Source organism: Neodiprion pinetum, chromosome 4 (assembly GCF_021155775.2).
Source record: "Neodiprion pinetum isolate iyNeoPine1 chromosome 4, iyNeoPine1.2, whole genome shotgun sequence".
Taxonomy (NCBI): Eukaryota; Metazoa; Arthropoda; class Insecta; order Hymenoptera; family Diprionidae; genus Neodiprion; species Neodiprion pinetum.
Window position 1 is genome coordinate 36767018 of NC_060235.2, and position 13431 is coordinate 36780448.

At 45.7% G+C, this 13431-nt stretch overlaps 1 protein-coding gene across 1 annotated transcript; it reads right to left on the reverse strand.

Moving 5' to 3' along the window:
* Positions 1–685: 685 nt before the first annotated feature.
* Positions 686–12749, reverse strand: LOC124217331 (uncharacterized). The gene is made up of 8 exons (XM_046622743.2): positions 12589–12749; positions 10549–11152; positions 9636–9981; positions 5292–5470; positions 4937–4989; positions 4759–4854; positions 3584–3931; positions 686–1943 (listed from the first exon to the last, which is right to left on the reverse strand). Exons 1-8 carry the CDS (start codon positions 12598–12600, stop codon positions 1569–1571), a joined length of 2013 nt encoding a protein of 670 aa, XP_046478699.1. The 5' UTR covers positions 12601–12749; the 3' UTR covers positions 686–1568.
* Between the last annotated feature and the right edge of the window lie 682 nt (positions 12750–13431).

The window sequence follows — 13431 nt, forward strand, 5'->3', positions numbered from 1 at the left end:
ATTTCGCAACTATCGCCCTGCCACGCTCAGAAAATTATCGATTCAATCGAACGTGGACTTGACGAAGAATATATTTATTTGGAACAAGCTTTGTTCGATGGACAGAAAGATGCATTCGCACCCCAATTACGAAGATACACGAGCGTCGCTTTGAATTATTAAATAAAATAATTCATCCCGGTCGGAGAATTCGTTTTGCAATACGAAGCCAGCTTTCTTCGTCTTTCTATTTCTGACGCACCGACCAAAATTCAACGGTTGTCACAACAAGTTACCTAATGGGATCATGGCTGATAAATAATTTTTTTTTCAACGTATATGCATATAATTTCATCTCGAGATCTGCAGTCGATTGCATATGTATGCGGTGACGTGTTTTTTCCGACAGTTGCACTTCGGGAACGCCCGGATTTCTTATCTCTATAATTGACAGGTTGTTCAGTCACCTTAAGTGCCTCTGTGGAGCGCATGATATGCGCATATTACATTGTCATTATGTTCGTACACAAGAGCGCAAGTGTAATATAGAGTGGCGCGCTGACAACCGGGAGTGTAATATAGATCCTGAAAAGAAAGTGACACGAGAAACTGATCGGGTGAAGAAACTGACGATTTTCGTCGCGGATCTTCGAAATGGATTATTAAAAAAATAAGGAAACAAGGGACGGTGCATGCGAACAGAATATGATAGTATAGTAACATATTATAATTTATCAAAGGACAAACGTACCTACACGTAAATTATACAATTATTATATCTAAGCGTAGAAAAATTAGTGGCGAAGACATTTCGGCGGTAAGTCGTGATCGAGCCGCGCGCCGGAAGAGACGGAACGAATATCCCTGGTTGAAAGAAGTAATGAAACGAAGGTAAAAACCGTGATAAGTAAAGGACGGTAAAACACGAGCGATGAAGTTACGGCTGTCGGTTTGATCATCAATTCGCTTTCATCGGACTGCGCGTGTTTGTGAGGTGATTTGGTGAAACTCGATTCTTCTCTTCCTTTTGATGAGAGGCCATATCGATGAGATTTTACCGTCGCGTACCTGAGTGAAGCGATCCGAGAAGAAATACAACAGATTAACAGGATGAAATTCAGTCGGTCTGGGCCGATAAAAACGCAATGAAAAAGCCAATCAACTGTTGATCCAATTACAGTTCAACGGAAAAGCAGTTATGCAATGGGAAGATCGAGCTCAACTCATCCGATACGGAATTCGTTTCTAATTTTAGATCGATATTTTTTTTTTTCTATAAACATCTCGCGTCGTTATTGATATAATTTGTGGAATGGATTCGACAAAGGATATTCAAGTATTCGTGTGAACTGTATAATCCTCGAGGTGAGAAAACCAGATGAGATTAGAATTTGGAAAATTGCCCAGAACCGTTTGAACGACCTTTTCGTTTCAACCGGGGAGTTCGAACCTTCGCACCGAGCATGGCAGTGTCCTGGACGAATTCCAAGCTCGTTAGACTCTCCGTAACTTCCTAGATTGCCGAGCATGATGGTATACGGAAAGTCCAACGTGAATCTCAAAACGAGAATAAGGCCCCGTCCTCAATGTCAGTAGTAATAGTTCTCCTCGTAGGACGGTCCTTCCTTCAAAGAATTGTCATCGGACGGCCCTTCCGCCGCGGAATAACCCTGCTGCGAAGCCAGCGCCGCGGCTTTTGCGTAGGCCTGAAGGTGCGCCGCTTTGGCCTGAGCAACTTCCGGCGTGTCGATCACCCGCCCTTCGTGATCCAGAGGCGCCGGTGGCCCGTGGTATCCAACGGGGGCGGAATGCGTGTAGGAAACCTGGATCGGTGTCGCGTATCCCGCGTTTCTTTCCGCCGATCCGCCTCTGTAACCACCCTGGTCTTCGTATCCGCCGTACTGGCTGACTATGGAAGCTGCTCGAGCGTGGGCGGCCAGATGAGCGGCCCTGGCGTGGGCGACCTGAGTACGGGAATTGAAGAGACGTGAGTCGTGCGAGTGTTCGGGTATTATTTATGGCGTTGGGTAGAACCGCGCGTCCGGATGATTTGATAATCGATCTCTTGTTTGTCGGAAGAATTTTTCGAGCGTGAAATGGAAATTTATTTCAGGTTTTCTATAAACAGAGTCAATTTTTCATCGCGTATAATGTACTTGGTTGTACACCTTCCGCGATGAATCCATGCGATTATATTTATAATAACTTATTATGACGCGGCGTTGTAACGTGTGGGAGAAAAATTCCTTGGTAAGGAATTAGCACGGTTTCACGTGAGGACGGACTTGTACTCACTATGGAACTTACTTTCACTGTCCCTGAATGAAAGAGACAGACGAGAAAGTGTGAGGTAATGAAATTGGATGTAACGGGAAAATTATATCCTGTATATTCATTCAGCTATTCAGCAGAATCCATTACCCTTGAGTCTTGAAACCTTAGTAAAGTTGTTGACGGTGAAGATTGATTAGCATAAATCTAGCGTGACCAGCTGTTTGCTGACTTCGCGCTCCGGGTAACTCGATCGATTATAATTCACTGCTACGATAGCTGATCCCGAGAATCTTTTATGCGTAATAGTTTTGTGTGTGTGAGGAAAACTTGAAGTATTTGAAGTTAGAAATACTTTCTCAGATTTTTTGGTTTGAAATTAAGGAAAAGTAAAAAAAATTTCGTCAGAATCGTCTCGATTTCATTAGTTTGCAAAATTAAATAAACAAAAAATTAACTAAAACAAATTCTCGGTATAGAAATGGAATACTTGAGCACAAAAATAAAACTAGAAAAACGTGCGAATGGAATTTAAAAAAATGGTATGCATTTAATTTTATGATTAGCAGATGGAAATAAATGTTGCGACGCCTATTTTCTGACTAACAGAGTAACCTCCGTTCCGGGTTATGATATTAGTGTTCAGTAGAGCGCATAAAAATGACGTTTTGACAAATCGGTTTTTAAAGTTCAAGTACAAGGCGAGCACGAGTCTGAATTAGCTGGTTCTAAGTTGCAACCCACGCGATACTTTCGGACCGTCGCAATTCCTCATTCGATTCCTTATGTGATGCTCGATGTCGGCAAAACAAATTTGGAATAAACAATAATAACGATAATTAAAGGTTCCCAGATAATTGGTGCTACATTTTTAAAATAATCGGGAGAAAAAAGAGACTGTAACAAATACGATATTGATTCTTCGCAACCGAAACCCATTTCAGACCAGTTAGAAAAACGTTTCTATTCAATCGCTAAACATTCTTTACACGTGTATAAGAAATATGTGAAAAATGGCAGACTTGAAAAATATAATCGTCTCCACACGAATGCTGACCAAATTTTTCAACCAAATTGTTTGAACCGCTTTCGATAATATCCAGCGAAAAGGTTGACGTTAGAGTCAATAAAAATCCTTCTTATTAAAATCGATTGAAAATTAAGCTCGATGTATATATACACATATATGTACTTTTTGAATGAAAAAAAAACTCCATCGGGACTGAATGATTGGTTGTCGATGCATGACATCCCAAAAATGAACCCACTTTTAGCTATAAACCGTCTACTTGCACATCAACACCCCCCCTTAATTCGACTTCTTGTTTCTCACCTCAGGTGTGTCAACGACGCGTCCATCGTGGGCCAGAGGAGCTGGTGGTCCGTGGTAGCTTTGAGAATAGGGTGCGGAATACGCGGCGGCCTCATAAGCGCTAGGCTCCTCGTTGTAGTCGTAAACGGGGCCTTGATCGTAGATCTGGTGTCGTCGTGAGGCCCTCGCAGCGGCGGCCGCGTGAGCAGCCAGATGGGCCGCCTTGGCCTGGGCCACCTCGGGGGTGTCGAGGACCCTTCCGTCGTGGGCCAAGGGTGCGAAGGGTCCCTGGTAGCCGTATCCGGAGGGGGGGGTGACCTGGTATCCAGGGGTGGCTGCGACGAGGGAAGCGGCGATGGAGAAGATCGCCTGGAAGTACACAACAGTTTCATTTTTGGGTCCCACGCGTGGTGATTCTCCTCGGCGACGTACAATGGGACGGTTTTTACAATCCTTTTACGCTACTTTTTTTTTTCTTTTCTTTCATGCCCCTCTCTTTGGTTACGACTACCGTCGCGCACGGTCTCGCTGTAGTCCAGATTTCCCTCGGCCATATTTCACGCGGTTTGTACCGCCGACCGCAGATGCGAGGTGAAAACCTGCTCAGGTCTTTTTCAAAAGTTTCTTTCTCTACGTGAGCTGCATAGTCGATTCTCGGAGATGCCTGAACTCCCGGTTGTCGCGATAGCGCTGATCTGTTAGATTTTTGAATTTTTGAATCGCGAAATTAAAGGAAGCATTCATCGGATCACGTGGTTAAAGATATGAAGCTTAACGCGATTGAAATAACTGTTGAAGAGTAATAATTGTCGACATTCTTAATCATGTTATATTTTGATCTGGAATTTATGATCTGAAATTAAGCCCACCAAGAATCGACTTACTTGATCTGTAAAATTGATTTCTGATCATACGGTCTACAGATATTTTTTCTATCGAGCAATGAATTCAATTTCTAACACGAGCACCGTGACTTTTGTACAATTTTAAACATTACTGTATGTATCGGAAGCTCTTTTGAACGAGTTAATCGAACGCTGTTCTAATCAAGGCGTGCTAAGCTTGTTACTTATCTGCCCTATTATCTAATGCTTTGCGTTAATATTCGATTAGTGTTTTTAGTGCAAAAACGATTAATTCTTTCACCTATATACTGCGTGGTTTTAATATATCCTTTGTTATAACGCTGCACTTACAAGTAATTTCATCGCTGCGCTACTAAGACACCACAAACGTGAAACCTTATAGGACTTGGATCGGATAGGAGTGCGCTGGGGACGAGAGAGCCGTCGCTTTTATAGCACCTCAAGTTGGCCTCACCACTACAACAACGTTATAACTCTATCGCCACGCCCAGAAAAATACTCTAATTACCTGGTTATTTCCTAGATCGTAATTGGTCGGCCCTTTGCCGTTCATCTTCAACTCTGGAAAAAAAAAAAAATTACGCAGCAGTGTTAACGATTCAAAAAATACTTTCATCCCTGCGGTTAGGAAGTTCACGTGTGCACAATGCGGCCCCTCATACTTGCAGAAATTATTCTTAAGTTACTTGATGCTATATCCTCATGCTAATTCGACTATCGAGGAACGCCTACGTTATTTTTTGCTCTGATTTATCCGTCGCTCGAAGCAACGAAAATCAATTAATTTTTTATCCATCTTTTGGCACCGAGGTTTATAAACAGTTTGGTTAAATTACATCGCAATAGTTACTCGTCTCGAGTACCTACGCAGAACATTTCAAAGCATTGAAACTGCAGTGATATTTTTCGTGCAATTAAATGTTGAAAAAGGCAATAGTCGAAATGTAACTTGTGCTGGAACCGAATTGTTGAATAATCTTTTCCAAACTGAAACCCGATTCTAAAGTCGTTGACTTTCAACATGATTCGTATTCCCGAAAACCTGGAAACGGAATAATTCAAATATCTTTCTGTTTTATTTGTAGGTTTTTTGGTTTTCATTTTTTTCTGTTCTTACAGACTTTATCTTTTGCGATATCTCCTAGAAGCCCAGATGATCGCGAATAAAATATGTCAGGGACATTATGCTGCAGTGTTAATAAATGGCACAGTTTGTACATGGGCCCTTTTGTTGCCAAGCCGCAAAATATTATACCTACTACGCATCTATAAGCAATAGTCATAGATCAGAGAAGTTGCTCAAGGCAGTCTTCTTTCCGTCCGATACCCACGTGAAGAAAATCCGCGAGAAAAGAACGACACTGCAACTCGTAGGAGGTGTTGCGTAAAACGTGTAAGAAATTGTGGGTTTCGGATCTGCAAACTTTTTCCGATTATACTTTTATCGCATAAGAATCGATTCTTATTCGTACTCGCAATTTTATTTTGTTTTAAAATGCATCGACGTGCTTTCCCTCATAAACGCAGCGCATTTTTCTTTTCTAATTAATTACCCTTTGTAATATTCGCACAGTTGTTGTAACTTCACATTGCATCAGATTGCGAAAATTCATGTAAGTACGCTCCACGTGTGGTCACGCACATGATTTGCTTGCTACCAAGTTTCTACTCGTTCTATAATTGTTCTTTAATTGTTGGCGAATTCGTCTCGTTGCGAATTGTCAATAAATTTGACGAATCATCGAATAAGGGACGGATTCGTGAACTTTGACCTGGCGTCAATCTCGATCGGCGAACACCTCGTCCACCTTCCTGGCAGGCCACAGCAGGTGTTATTGTTCTTGTGCGGTGTTCGTGGCCGCGGATGAGGCAAGGACGCGGTTCGGTTGTGGCATGCACCGTTATTACCATTTGGAATTGAAATGTGGTGAGGACGGCTCAGGTTCAACATGCGTGACGCGAGTGACGTAAGGTGCTGGTGCGGTAATTTGCGTCATCAAAACACGCGGGTTATTTCACCCGAACGGAAAACAATATCAAATTAGACAGAGAGAAAAAAAAAAAAACAGTTCCCTGTGATCATAACGGTTAATCGTTATTCATTTTTCGACTAATTTCTATTGTCTTGAGCTCGAACATCGTTCGAAGAATTTAATAATTTAATAAGCAGCGACACTTCTGTTTACAGATTTTTCAAACGACGCAATTAACCTGGGTGCAAAATGTTCAATGATACGATTAGGATTGCACATTTGCGTCTCGATTTACAAATCATAATATTTTTTTATATTTCAATATTGCACGCGCATGATTAGCGACTGTAATGGAGTGTCGAACCGCGACGATGCGGTTTTCGGGATTGTTTCCTTGTTCGTACAAAGTTACAAAACTGCAGATAAATCGGGCTCTCTGTTTTCGAAACAGGACAGGGTACATTTTCTCATTCCTTCAGCCTGAACGCATGATATTATCTACTTATTTGACGTTTGTCAATTTTTCATAAAAATTGTACAGGTGTGACCGAACGTTTCTGCAAATTGCAAGCCTGTCACCTACAACCATGCAAATTAGACGAGGCCTAGACTTCGCGTGTTAATTAATCCCCGCGTCTCGTTGTCGAATCTCTAACGTCGCAACACCTGTAATTCGAATAAAAATTTTCTCGACCACGTCGGTCGGCAAGCGATAGTTGCACAACGGGGTATAACGTTTGGGTCATGCCGACAACGGCGTTAACGAATCTAAACCTCACGTTGCTCGGGTGCCTGAATTAACGCGTTCACCGATCGGCCGATCATATATTTTACGTGACTCAAACATTATATCTAGTGCTTCGTATTACACTTTTCGCCGCCGCCTCTCACTCGTGTCTATGAATTTTAGAAATCCCTTGATCACCGAAAACGACGATCACCTCGGCCAAAAATCTGGACCACGGTGATCTTAAGCCACTAATTTGAATGGGCGGACCTCGCCTCGACTTCAGTCGGTTGCCATTCCTCGTAACCTGTAAGTTGATTCGCCTATCTCTTGTAATTTCGATTGCACTATACTCATGCACTGCTCAAAAGCCTCGTGAGATTGTTTATGCATCGCGGTTTCAGATCTTTCCGTCGACGAGGCTTGGCCGGCTGTTACTTTTCACGACCTTTCAAATGCAGATCGACTCCACCTCGTGGATCGGGTAAGGGGTGTCCCGTTGAAATAGATCCACTCGAGCATATCTCGAGTCCTGTTTATGGTATTACGATAATTCCCCGACCACGCGTCGTCGGGTTTCAAAGCGCAAACGCGATGGTAACTCGATACTCATCAGCAATTGCTCGCACACGGATAATCCAATGATTAATTACCTGCGGCTACCGTTAAGTCAGCCTAATTTCGTCTCGGATGCTTTCTACAAGCGGTTGCCAGAAACTTGGAAAATCATAAATGTCGCATAATTATATTGCGTTTTGTGTAAGGCGAATCAAAGCCAAAGGGGAACGCCGCGGAATAAAAGAATCCGATGTTCCGTTCTCCGGCATTTCTTCTCACGTCGTCATCTCGATGACCTGTTTCGTAAGATTAATTCTCGACAGCAAATTCACGTAATATTATAATATATTAAAAACAATCGCGATGTGAGGCGTGTAGTGTTGTAATATATGAATTCCAAAGATTCGCGATACAGATCGGTAATTTGAGATTTTTGCTCCTAATTTCTTCTCCTTTTTTTTTCCTCAACGTTTTACGATGGCCTCGCCAGTGACCAGCTCCCCTGATTTGAACCACGGTTACGTCATTCTTATACCTAAACCTACGAGGCAACAAAACTGGAGAAAAAAAGCTTCGCGCGCCGCGCGTGTTGCCGCGAAAAAAAGTTGACAAAACTTTCGTGTAATTTTATTATCCTTCTATCGAGTTATGTGAACGGTAATTACGTCATACCTTCACAACGTCGAGTCGATGGATAGTGGCGGAAGTGGAAAAAAGGCAATTCCAACTACTTGTTTACGGGGTTCGCGTCCAGGTAAAATTTTCACAGCTCTGAGAAAGAAATTAAACAAACATCAAGATTGTCTGTAACCCTGATATTGAGAGGCGGATTTATAAAGATGCCGCCTATACCCTGTTGTTAAAATTCCTCCTCATTAGTGGCGCTTCTGACGAATTACGGCCGTTAGATCTCAGACGCGAGTCGCTGCAACGGTCCGCGATGTCTACACCGGGTGAAAACGCGTCGTGATCTCTATGATCTCTTGAGTTACACTTACCGCAATCCGCGACAAAATCAAATCGAGGCTAGCCTGTGGTCTATGAGTAATACCTGCCCGCTTCTCGGACTACGTACCAGCCTTCGGTCAACCGTCTGCTATTATTTCTTCAATTTTATCAATTTCCACCAGGCTACAGGCCTCGGTAATATAACATTCGCACATTGAATTGATGAGGAATTCAAAAACACGATGAAAGCAGAGCTTGATTCGCTAACTATACTCGTAGACATTAAAATTGCTTTTGGATCGAGCCACGTTATGTAAATATGTATGCAATGTGAGCAATCGTGTAATTACTCAATTTATATGTGTGAAATTAAGATCGCGCGAATAAAATCACACCCATACGATGGTTTTTTATGGCGAAAAAGTGCAGAATATCGTTCACTCTGTCAAACTTTTACGACAAACTTCCGCAACCCTTTAATGCAGAGAGTAAATTCGGAGCAAAGTGTCCGTTTCTAGAAACGCAGGGTGATCCTGACCCTGGACGGTCTGGTTTTTAGTACAGTAACGAATTCCTAGATTGATTTTTTAGAACTTGATGATTGAACAAGTGTCAAGTGCTTGTTAACATTTTTGGCAAAAAGATCGGGATTATAGCGAATAGCTGCCAATCAGTTTATTACCGTGAGTAAGAATTGAGACAATTGATCGTTAGTACCAGGCTGAACAAACGCACGGGATGATTACATCACGTTTCCATTGGGAAACAGAATTATTTGGCGGTTTGTTTGATACGGGCTGGAGTACAATTGCGCAACGGTTCAGGGATTAGAAAACGTGGGTGGTGCATATCTCGATTGTTACAATGGGAAATTTGTATATAAAACAATTTATTGGCCTAGCGTTATTTACAGTACGTCGATTATTCGCGGGGCGTTATATGCCGGTTCTTCACTCCCCGTTGTCTCCTCCCCCTCCTTACTCTTCCTTTTATCACTTTACCAATGTGGTTGGTATCCCTGGGCCGATTGGAAGGCCCTCTGTGGCTGCTGGTAGGCCTGCTGGGGCTGGTAAGAAGCTTGTTGGGGCTGGTACGAGGTCGCCGCAGCGTGAGCTGCAAGGTGAGCTGCCGTGGCCTGAGCCACTTCCGGTGTCTCGACGACGCGACCGTCCCTGTCAGTCGGGGCTGGGGCGTCGTAACGGATCGGAGAAGAGGCTGCTGGGGCTGCAGCGTAGCCTCGGGCACCCTGAGAGTAGGGTCCGGGTCCGGCGTAGGACCTCACGTTGGGGGCGGCGTTGTACTGGGGAGCGGCTGGGGCGCTGTACCTTTGGGGAGCGGCTGCGTATTCTGAAGAGGAAGGCAAGGTGAGAAAATGAGATGAATAAGAGGCTCGTTGAATGAGTTTTTTTCTGTTTTTGTTTCAACTGTTCGAGCTCATCTGCCTTAGAGACGTCCAGAGTATCGTGAAAAACTCGAGAGATAGATTGATCGTGAGTTTGGCGTTCCAAAATATCGATTGAACATCGGAGGTTTGAAGTACGATAACAAATCACTTCTTTATAGAGGAATTACGGACGCGTTTAAAAACTTATTTATCTGGAACTCTATTGATCGAGACCGTTTGTAGAAACCGGTTTCACCTCGCTGTTGCGTCAGTCGTTCGTTTCGCGGTTCTGAAACGTTACCCGCTGAGACGTCAGTCGGCGTACGCACACCATAATCCTGACCTACGAGGTCGCTAGAAGTCTCATTCGCGACTTGGTGATCCTCAAGCTAAGTAACTCCCTACTCCCTACTGTGACCAAAGCTCTGTGAAAATTAAGAAATCAAGTTCGGTCCGACTTCCTGTTCTTTCCGTCAAAATAAAGAAAACGAACGGGACCTCAGCCACTCCATCTCCCGCGCATTACTCACCCTGGCCATTGTAGTCCTCGGCTCCACCGTATTTGTAGGCGCGTGCCTCGGCCTCGGCGAGCTGAGCAAGACGGGCAGACTTAAGGGCGGCAACCTCCGGGGTGTCGATCACGGTTCCATCCTCAGCGAGGGGCGCTGGGACGAAGGCGGACTTGGTAGCCGGGGCGTTGTAGGCCTTGGGGGCCGAGTAACTCGGGCCGTTGTACTGCTGGGGTGCCGAGTAGGCCTGGGGTGCGGGGGCGGCGTAAGAGGGTGCGGGACTCGCGTAGACGGGGGCCGGGCTGGCGTAAGCTGGCCGAGAGTAGGGGGCGGGTGTCGGGCCGGCGGCGTAGGCGCCGAGACCCTGGGAAGCGTAGCCACCCTGGACGCCCTGCTGGTGGGCCTTCTCCTCGGCGGCGCGAGCCGCGGCTCTGGCGTACTCCGCGAAGTGAGCCGCCTTGGCCTGCGCCACCTCCGGGGTGTCGATCACGCTTCCATCCTCACCGACCGGCGCCGGTGGCGCGTACTGCACGGCGCCTCCCGCAGGTCCGACACCGTGGCCTCCGTAGGCCGGTGATCCGGAGTATCCTGCGCTGCACGAGGAGGCCAGAGCCACGAGGACGATCTGCGAACGGACAATGGTCGAATGGTTACAACGCGCGATTCGTAATCTGGGCGAAATATGCACTCTGTTCGGAGAAAACTGGGTCCGATTGGCCTTGGTATCGCGGGACCAAGGTGCTCTGGTTAACACGGACAAAAGTTACAGTCGTCTCAGGCATGACTAGGTGAAAATAACTGGGTCTTGTCGTGATTTGCAGGTTCTGTACTACGGGCTGTACTGGTTAACAGGTACGCTGTGGATGTCACAGGGTTTTACCATGCACACCATCGTCCAGTCTAATATTAAATTCTGTACGTCTCGAGTGTCTTGCGAGGGGAAAAGATGAGGTGTTTTGGAGACCGTGGAACGCGGAAGGCGATCAAAACGGACAGTGAATTTCCCGAGTATGTGTACGTGTGTGCCTGGACGAGTATAAATTTTTATTTGTGTCGTTGTTGATTTGCCGCGATCGGTTTTGACGTTTCAAGGCAACCAGGATGTCGGTGATTTCGCTGTCTAGTCTCGGCATATCGTTGTCCGTAGATGGGAGAGTGGCGCCAAAGCAGTCACGGACTCACACTTGTTAACTGTCCGCTATACCTTGATCGATGATCGAGGAGAGATCGGACTGAATCGAAGTAGAGAGCGTTGCACCTCGATCAATTGGATCCTCGTTGTGCAACGATGGACTCACACTGGCGCCGTGACATTGTCGTTCGAAGAATACTAATTTGCCGAGGTGAACGCAGCATTTTTTTCACGTAACACAGGATTTTACGAAACCATCAAAGAGATCCCACGTAGCGAATATCAGAAACGATAATATGAAGCGATAATTCGAATAGCTGGGGTTCGATTATGACAGAAATTGACAGCTTCAGCGAAGGCTGACAAAATCTGCAGACCCTCGTTTAGCTTGGGTGCAGCGCATATTGACGAAACGATGCGTAAATAGGTACCTACACAGTGAAATTGCTTTGAATCCGTATCGAGTTTCACAGTAAAACCGTTCCAAGTCTAACGATCTGGATAGGTCATGAGAACGCGTCCGTCAGTGAAATGAAATAATACGGGTGTGGAAGCACGGAAGAGAAAGACCAGATGATCTTTCGGAATTGGAAGAGTGGGCGCGTTCGTGCAGCAGGCATCGCAAGTGCAAACGGTGCGGTGCAGCGGCAAGAAATTGCTCGCGAAATATCAGAGGTTAAAATTAGCCCTCGCATGAATAACGAGTAAGAAGTCGGTGCTGTTATCAGTTCACCTTGAAGCGAGGTGGAAAAGCTTGACCAGCAACGACGAATCACTGTGACAGTTAAATCGGGGCGACGAAAGGTGTGAGGGGCAGGGCGGTTTCCAGGTTTAGCGATAAGTGGAGGGGGGAGGGGGGGGGGGGGATGGTGACGCTGTGAGAGGCGGGCAACACCTTTCACTTTCCTTTGTTTCTTAAGGCGACTTACCAGACGGTTCATGGTGACGGTTACTTGGCGTGTACTGTACTTGGGGAATGGTACTGCAATCTGAATAGCGCTGCTGGCGGCCAGTACTCGCTATCTCTCCTCTCGATTCCGTCTGTGTTCATGGAGGACGGTGAGAGTTCCTTTTATACGTGGCCCCCTCCCGCACATATAGCGATCGGCAAATCGGTTCCCGATGGAAAAGGACCACGCCCGCACCCCAATGTTAACCCGGCTCTGCCTCGCTTCGATTCGCTTCGCTTCGGTGCGCCTCGACTTCAACGGCCCCAAGTACGACCTTGACATTTGCCCGACGACGAGGCGGTCGTTACTTCTGGCCTCTGACGCTGGACCTCGGCGAAGCCCTGCGGCACCTTGCCTTATCTACCTCCACGTACGATGCACGGCACGCGTGTGTATCTCTGGCTGCTACTTGTGGTGGTCAATCGCGAATTATCACGATATCCTAACGACCCGGGATCTGCATAAGGCATTCGACCACCGGCGTCGAGGTAAGCCGGGAATGAAGCAATGCGATCCTTCGGCTACCTCGTCTAAAGTTCAGGAGAGGAAACAAAGACGTTGAACAAAGGCAATGCGTTAGAATCGAACCAGTTTCAACTCGTACGTGAACTTCTTCAGTGGTTATATTCTGCCGGATGAAACACTCGCTGACGGTTTTTCGCACGATCGGTGGGAAGTAAAGCTTCCGCGTGTCATATCCACGTTTCTGCCTGACGGAGATGTCGATTTCGAGAGAAATAAGGAAAAAAAAAAAAAAAAAATGGTACAGATGCTGAACCAAAGCGGTAACGCAGGCGGATACTGCCTGTGACTGACAATGTC

Coding starts and splice junctions, on each gene's coding strand:
- LOC124217331 (XM_046622743.2), bottom strand. Junction 4,990..5,291: donor CTTTGAAATGTTCTGCGTAG/GTACTCGAGACG, acceptor TTTTTTTTCCAG/AGTTGAAGATGAACGGCAAA. Junction 3,932..4,758: donor GCGCAGCGATGAAATTACTT/GTAAGTGCAGCG, acceptor GTGTACTTCCAG/GCGATCTTCTCCATCGCCGC.